Here is an 8,913-nt window from a genome sequence, read left to right as displayed (position 1 = left end):
GGAGAAGGCACCCTTCAAACCTAAGACAGCTGGAGCAGTTTGCTCAAGAGGAGTGGGCCAAAATACCTGTCGACAGGTGCAGAAGTCTCATTGAGAGTTACAGAAATCGCTCGATTGCAGTGATTGCCTCAAAAGGTTGTGCAACTAAATATTAGGTTAAGGGTACCATCATTTTTGTCCAGGCCAGTTTCATTAGTTTGTTTTTTAAATTATTCTGTTGAACCACAATTCAAAAGCAATGTCTGATTTTCATTAGTTAATTTTCAGTACATTTTTATTTATTATTACTTTTGTCAGTTTCAAGTTATTTCAGTGACCATTGGGGGTTTTTCTTCCTTTAACGGAAGGGTACCAACAATTTTGTCCACATCTGTAGTTACTAGTAGTAGTTTATAAAATACAATTTGTTAAAAATTAAACCAGTGGCGGCTCTAGTTTGGCCCCCCAAATTTGTTCTAATGGTTTCATTTATATAACTGTTTGAATCCCAAAGAGATCAAATTCTCCAACATTTCACTAAAAAACAAAGATTAGTGAGAAGTCCAAAATACTAATAGAAATTTGTGTAACAGAACTGTTTTTTCTTTTCTACCCAATCAATCATCTCATGACCCCTCTGATCTATTTTGTGACCCTGTGTAGTTGGCTGTTGCCATAGAATAAGAGGTGCTACAAGCTCCGAACATGTTTCTGATTGACTACATCTGTTAAAGAATGTATATGTAAAAAGTATTTGGTATATTGTGATTGTGATTATTTTGTGATTATTTTTTGTGAAATGTATTTATTCATGAATATGTAAATTTAGCCTTTGGCCATAATGTAACCTGAACATTCATGCCAATAAAGCTTATTTGAATTTGAATTTGAATTTAGTCTGACCCCAGAGTTGGGAACCACTGAACTAAACTACTGATATATAATATAATATAATATAATATAATATAATGTAATATAATGTAATATAACTGCTATAATATAATAAGTAATTTTACTTTTGATACTTTAAGTACATTTTGATTAGTACATTGTGGTATTGGTACTTTTACTTAAGTAAAAGATCCGAGTACTTCTTCCACCACTGATCAATAATTATAATCCAATAATATATTGTTCTGAAATGGGTCATTCTGCATAATGAGTACTTTTTTGGTACTTTATGTATATTTTGATGCTAATATTTTTGTACTTTTACTTAAGTAACATTTTAAATGAATTACTTTTACTTGTAATGGAGTACTTATACATCGTGGTATTGGTACTTTTATTTAAGTAAAAGATCTGAGTACTTTTTCAACCACTGATCAATAATTATAATAAGTTATATAATAAAAGTAATGAAAACTTTTTCTTTACTACAAGTATATTTTGCTGCTAATACTTTTGTACTTTTACCTAATACTTTTGTATTACTTGTAACAGAGTATTTCTATACTGCAGTATTCGGTAGTATTGCTACTTTCACTTATCTGTGAGTACTTCTTCCACCACTAGTGGATGAGATGTTGGCCCCGCCCATTGGAGCCGTCCAGCCAATAGGAGCGCTCCCTGGATTATCCCTCTCTTATAAAGTCTGGGATGCGCAAATAACAACACAAGAGAGCTGCCAAAGAGGAGCAGAAAGAGACTCAACTACAACAGAAGAGAGCTGCCAAAGAGAAGCAGAAAGAGACTCAACTACAACACAAGAGAGCTGCCAAAGAGAAGCAGAAAGAGACTCAACTACAACACAAGAGAGCTGCCAAAGAGAAGCAGAAAGAGACTCAACTACAACACAAGAGAGCTGCCGAAGAGAAGCACAAAGTGACTCAACTAGTGCTCAGCAGAGAGGAAGCGGACGGTAGAGACAAGAAGAAGTGATGGAGCACTCCGAACAGACTCAGTATAGCTCCAACGAGAAGAAAGACGGCGGCTCCGTGCTGAACGGACACTTTGACGGGATGGTGAAGCGGCCAGCCGGCGGCACCGGACGCCCCGCCGCCGCTGCCCAACCTCCGGGCGCAGAGTCCGCCTCTCACCGGCCCGTGATGGAAAGCTGGCGGGAGGAGCGGACCAGGAGCGTGGAGGACAACGAGATGAGCCTTCCGTCCCTGGCCGCGGCTTACTCCACCATCCTGCGGGGGCTCGGGGAGGACCCGCAGCGGCAGGGGCTCCTCAAAACCCCCTGGAGGGCAGCCACCGCCATGCAGTTCTTCACCAAGGGCTACCAGGAGAAAATCATCGGTGAGTTCCTAAATCCACAAAGCCGCTCAGAGGCGGCTGGGATTTATTATCCTGCGGTCAACAGGTGGCAGGGAAAGGAGAGTCCACACCTCCAAAACGCACTTTCTAGTCTATAGGCTACCCTTTCTAGTCTATAGGCTGCCCTTTTTAGTCTATAGGCTACCTTTTCTAGTCTATAGGCTACCCTTTCTAGTCTATAGGCTACCCTTTCTAGTCTATAGGCTACCCTTTCTAGTCTATAGGCTGCCCTTTTTAGTCTATAGGCTACCTTTTCTAGTCTATAGGCTGCCCTTTTTAGTCTATAGGCTCTATAGGCTACCCTTTCTAGTCTATAGGCTGCCCTTTCTAGTCTATAGGCTCTATAGGCTACCCTTTCTAGTCTATAGGCTACCCTTTCTAGTCTATAGGCTACCCTTTCTAGTCTATAGGCTACCCTTTCTAGTCTATAGGCTACCCTTTCTAGTCTATAGGCTGCCCTTTTTAGTCTATAGGCTCTATAGGCTACCCTTTCTAGTCTATAGGCTACCCTTTTTAGTCTATAGGCTGCCCTTTCCAGTCTATAGGCTGCCCTTTCTAGTCTATAGGCTGCCCTTTTTAATCTATAGGCTCTAGAGGCTACCCATTCTAGTCTATAGGCTCTATAGGCTACCCTTTTTAGTCTATAGGCTGCCCTTTTTAGTCTATAGGCTGCCCTTTCTAGTCTATAGGCTACCCTTTCTAGTCTATAGGCTGCCCTTTTTAGTCTATAGGCTGCCCTTTCTAGTCTATAGGCTGCCCTTTCTAGTCTATAGGCTACCCTTTCTAGTCTATAGGCTGCCCTTTTTAGTCTAGGCTGCCCTTTCTAGTCTATAGGCTGCCCTTTTTAGTCTATAGGCTGCCCTTTCTAGTCTATAGGCTGCCCTTTCTAGTCTATAGGCTACCCTTTCTAGTCTATAGGCTGCCCTTTTTAGTCTATAGGCTGCCCTTTCTAGTCTATAGGCTGCCCTTTCTAGTCTATAGGCTGCCCTTTTTAGTCTATAGGCTCTATAGGCTACCCTTTCTAGTCTATAGGCTACTCTTTCTAGTCTATAGGCTGCCCTTTCTAGTCTATAGGCTACCCTTTCTAGTCTATAGGCTGCCCTTTTTAGTCTATAGGCTGCCCTTTCTAGTCTATAGGCTGCCCTTTCTAGTCTATAGGCTACCCTTTCTAGTCTATAGGCTGCCCTTTTTAGTCTATAGGCTCTATAGGCTACCCTTTCTAGTCTATAGGCTACTCTTTCTAGTCTATAGGCTGCCCTTTCTAGTCTATAGGCTGCCCCCCATCATCATGGGAGTGGACAAATATGCTGCTTTATATAAATGTATGTATATATTTATTATTGGAAATCAATTAACAACACAAAACAATGAGAGATATTGTCCAGAAACCCTCACATTTAGCATAACATTTTTTTTGTGGCCAGGGACCCCTTACAGGGGAGTAAATGATTGAGGATATGATACTACATGCCATTGGAAATATTTGTATTCTAAAACATTTCAACCTAAATATTTCAGACCTGTTTCAGAGTGATAAACAATTAAAGTTTTCAATGTTATTGAATGTTAATATCACTTACAGGGTGACTTTATTCAAATTGCATTTGGACTCAACATGACAGCATGTATAGTCTACATTTCAAGTCATTTATTTTATAACCTTGTTGAACGAACAGTAGCACGACTGGCACAGTCCTAATAAATCAAGATATTTAAAGTTACCAGTCTAAAGCTGACTTTCAGTGCTTCAACTTAAAAATACTGATCTTATTGCTGTGTGTCACAATCATATCAGAGTTTCAATTGGCCCAAAGCTAACGTGGGTGGGAGTACTGGACACAATATGCTTGTTTTAGTGGTCCAAATGGTTCCTATCTGTAGATTTGCACTTTTTAACGATACAGCACAATTTTATAATTCATAGCAAATGATTCCGCGGGGGGCCCTGGTCCCCACTTTGAGAATCACTGGATTCTATTACCCAACAACATATAAAGCAGGTCAAATTATTTGACATCTATCTTTGTCTTTACTTGTTACATTTAGTTTAACAAAGTTGAGAAAGCAATTTTTAAGTCAAGCCTGGTGTTTCCACACAGCTTACTGCGTGGAAACACCAGGCTTGACTTAAACATTGCTTTCTCAACTTTGTTAAACTAAATGTAAATTTGTAAATGCAGGATTTAGTATTTTTATTTAAGTTTCATATTTTAGTATTGTTACTTTTATTTAATTTACAAAAAATCTTTCATCACTGTCAGAGGAGTTCCAGGTCGACCTGCTGCTCATCGGTAATCATGACACATCTGATGAAACAGTGAATTAAAACCAGGCTGAGATGGTTCCTCCTGATGCAGCCTGAGATTGTTATGCTGTGTTTCAGAGGTTGTAGCGGCTCAGTTTTAAAGCTAGAGTGAAGATACTGGTCTCATATCAAACTAAAAAAACTAAGAAATCCATTGTTACCAACCATGTAACATAAATAACGCTACAAAGTTACGCTAAATTTTGGCGAGGAAAAACTGTCTTGGCCATTTTCAAAGGGGTCCGTTGACCTCTGACCTCCAGATGTGTGAATGTAAATGGATTCTATGGGTACCCACGAGTCTCCCCTTTACAGACATGCCCACTTTATGATAATCACATGCACTTCTTTTCATGCAGTATAAATGTGTTATTGTCTCCTATTCTAAAATGGTGTATCCTAATATTTCTGCATACTGGGGTCCCTAAACAGTGTTAAATTCCATAAATTGTATTCATGTGTGATGATGTTAGTCCCCATAATAGTAATTTCATATTTCATTCTTTTTTTTTTATTTGACCTCACTGTATAAAATGACCTGTGGTGACCTCTAAGATAATGACAGCCTCATGAAACTTTTGGCTTTTTCAGCCTGTCTTTTTCTCTGGTGTTCCTTCAAGGTCTTGGTGTCTTAATGTGGTATTTTGGAGGGATTCTTGATCATTTTTAATAACTCTCGAATGGTTAAAAATGGTTAAATTTAGCAACAAATCTGTGTAACGAATGGTATCAACCCAAAAATTGCTGCAACAACTTCTGAGACTTAATAGAGCATGGGGATGACCATCATAGATCATATATCATATATATCATCATGTTCTGAGCCCTTATACACTTTCACAATTTATTGTAATAAATGATTAAATTAATTTTTATTTCTTATTTATGACTAGAACAACATGTCACACAGTGCTGAGCTGTACCTCAAACTTTCAGATGATGTACACCACTTCTATGTGACATCTACTGCTGACTTTTTACCTACAGCTGAATCTCCCGTCCCCCACCCCTTCCCCTCTAATGTAATGTATCCGGGCTGGTTGTTGCTGTCAAAATGAGTTGCAAACAAGCTTTTTTTATGGTGAATGTCACTGAAATGAAGATTGATGTGTACAACAAAAACCTGACAAAACCTGCCCTTCAACTCCTCAAAACTATCTGTAAGATTGACCTGCCTCGCCGTCGTTCCTCGGGCTCATGTTCTAGCCAGAAAGAGTTTTTGCTGAGTCACGTGCAGGTGTGGAGGGGGCTCATACGCGGCGTCATAAAGTCCACATGGGCCGGCTTCTCTCCGCTACGGCTCTTTGGAGTGTCTGAAGTCGGGGATCTGCCCCTCTCTTCTCCGTCGCAGCCTCCTTCAGATCTCCATCTGGAGGTAGTTTGTTCTGCTCGGGGGTTGTTTTCTGTGTGTTGTATTGTTAAAGGAAGGAATGCAGTGAAAGGAGACAGAAATGTGAAGAGCACCCAGTGAAAAGAGGTGATGGTTATTTATGACATGACGACCCGCATCTTGTTCTTACCTCTGTTGAGATAGATAGATAGATAGATGTTGATGATATACATGTGTGTTGTTCTGCAGGCCGTGGCGTTGCTTTGTCTGTCTGCTGATTGGCTACTGTAGGAGACTCCCCTTTGACTTGTTGGAAAGCCGAGAACACAAAAAAACACATTTCAGAGCTGGATGTTCTGTAGAGAGTTATAGCATTTCCTAGTGAGCGTCACACTGTTTTGTGTGTGTGCGTGTGTGTGTGTGTGTGTGTGTGTATGTGTGTGTGTGTGTGCAGGTCATGAGTTCAACATGAGCCTAAAATCCTGTTGTTGTCGAGCACATGACCAACACAACTGTAATGAGGAAAAGTTATACAAAGATTAAACAGGAATTCTGAGCCTTATTACAGATTACAATGTTTGGTTTAGTGCACACCTTTTGCTTTGAAATAGAATGATCTGAAATAGGGCTTCAGCTAATCTAAGCAATGTACTTCTGTGGACGCCACGTTAGTTTGGATCTGGAAGTCACACAATAACACAAACAAGGTCAAATGACTGTTTGTGAATGGAGTCTGGTCTGGTGCCTATGCCTATTCCTGACTGAAGACAAGCTAAGTGCTCACGCACATTCATATGGAGCATGTGGGGCTGATACCGGCACGTTTCTTTGTCATCATGTTCAGTGGTCGTAAAATGTACACGCATAGCGAATCGCAACTTGTTAATCAAAACTATTTTATTAGAATGAATGAATCTAATTAATATAATAAAGTAACTCGGCTGTTTGGCTGGCAGCCGCCCAGAGATTTAAAGGATAATTGCCATAAAAGTTCATGCAGACATTTGTGTCTCCCTCAGGATGAATTGTAATGACTTTTTTTGGTGATTGGTTTATGACAAAATACAGTGGAGGAAATAAGTATTTGATCCCTTGCCAATTTTGTAAGTTTGCGCACTTACAAAGAAAAGAACGGTCTATAATTTTAATGGTAGGTATATTTTAACAGTGAGAGACAGAATATTAAAAAAAAAATCCAGAAAATCAATTCATATAAAAGTTATAAATTGATTTGTATTTTATTGTGGGAAATAAGTATTTGATCCCCTAGCAACCAGCAAGAATTCTGGCCCCCACAGACCGGTTAGATTAGTCCTCTCGCTTTAAGAATGTACTCAGAATCTCAACTCGTGACCTGTATAAAAGACAACTGTCTCAACCCATTACCTGTATAAAAGACACCTGTCCACAATCAGATTCCAACCTCTCCACCATGGGCAAGACCAAAGGGCTGTCTAAGGATGTCAGGGACAAGATTGTAGACCTGCACAAGACTGGAATGGGCTACAAGACCATTGGCAAGCAGCTTTGTGAGAAGGAGACAACTGTTGGTGCCATTATTCGGAAATGGAAGAAACACAAAATGACCATCAATCGCCCTCGGTCTGGGGCTCCACGCAAGATCTCGTCTCGTGGGGTATCGATGATCATGAGAAAGGTGAGGGATCAGCCCAGAAATACACGGGATGAGCTTCTTAATGATCGCAAGACAGCTAGGACCACAATCACCGAGAAAACCATTGGTAACACACTACGCCGTAATGGTTTAAAATCCTGCAGCGCCCGCAAGGTCCCCCTGCTCAAGAAGGAACATGTACAGGCCCGTCTGTTTGCCAATGAACACCTGAATGATTCAGAAAAGGCTCGGGAGAAGGTGATGTGGTCAGATGACACCAAAATCAAGCTCTTTGGCATCAACTTGACTCGCCGTGTTTGGAGGAAGAGAAATGCTGACTATAACCCCAAGAACACCATCCCCACCGTAAAGCATGGAGGTGGAAACATTATGTTTTGGGGGTGTTTCTCTGCTAAGAGGACAGGACGACTTCACCACATCGAAGGGAGGATGGACGGGGCCATGTACCGTGAAATGTTGGGCGACAACCTCCTTCCCTCAGCCAGGACACTGAAAATGGGACGTGGATGGGTCTTCCAGCACGACAATGACCCAAAACATACGGCCAAGGCAACAAAGGAGTGGCTCAAGAAGAAGCACATTAAGGTCATGGGGTGACCTAGCCAGTCTCCGGACCTTAATTTCATAGAAAATCTGTGGAGGGAGCTGAAGCTTCGAGTTGCCAAGCGACAGCCTCGAAACCTTAAGGATTTGGAGATGATCTGCAAAGAGGAGTGGACCAAAATCTCTCCTGAGATGTGCGCAAACCTGGTGACCATCTACAAGAAACGTCTGACCTCTGTGCTTGCCAACAACGTTTCTCCACCAAGTCATGTTTTGCTAGGGGATCAAATACTTATTTCCCACAATCAAATGCAATTCAATTTATAACTTTTATATGATGTGATTTTCTGGAATTTTTTTTTTATATTCTGTCTCTCACTGTTAAAATAAACCTACCATTAAAATTATAGACCGTTCTTTTCTTTGTAAGTGGGCAAACTTACAAAATTGGCAAGGGATCAAATACTTATTTCCTCCACTGTACCTACAAAACTAATTACATTCCCATCAGCCTCAGCAGCACATTGTGTTTAATGCTAATAAGCAAATGTTAACATGCAAACTAGGGCTGTGTATTGGCAAGAATCTGGCGATACCATAAGTATCATGATACAGGGGTTACCATTCAGTATATTATGATATATTGTGATACTGTAAGTAAGGCGATATATTGCAAATTTTTAATCTAATTTTAGGAAAACTCTCATAGTATAAAGAACACACCACCACATGCATCAAATCTGACTAAAAAGTTCACTTTTGAATGCAGTCAGAACAGTGGGATCTGCATCTGCATTTATCAAAGTCCCTGTAACAATCAATATTAGAACTCTACCTTGAGAGGGCTCATACTCTGAG

At 40.5% G+C, this 8,913-nt stretch overlaps 1 protein-coding gene across 1 annotated transcript in view; it reads left to right on the top strand.

Moving 5' to 3' along the window:
• Window positions 1–1,581: 1,581 nt before the first annotated feature.
• Window positions 1,582–8,913, top strand: part of gch1 (GTP cyclohydrolase 1) — a 44,292-nt gene continuing 36,960 nt past the window's right edge. Inside the window, exon 1 of the mRNA XM_074624370.1 lies at window positions 1,582–2,223. Within this exon, the coding sequence (XP_074480471.1) occupies window positions 1,860–2,223 (364 nt within the window). The 5' untranslated portion in view covers window positions 1,582–1,859. The remainder of the gene's footprint in view (window positions 2,224–8,913) is intronic.

Source organism: Sebastes fasciatus, chromosome 2 (genome assembly GCF_043250625.1).
Source record: "Sebastes fasciatus isolate fSebFas1 chromosome 2, fSebFas1.pri, whole genome shotgun sequence".
NCBI classification, from domain to species: domain Eukaryota; kingdom Metazoa; phylum Chordata; class Actinopteri; order Perciformes; family Sebastidae; genus Sebastes; species Sebastes fasciatus.
Note: the sequence above shows the minus strand (reverse complement) of the source record. Positions and strands in the feature narration are given on the sequence as shown.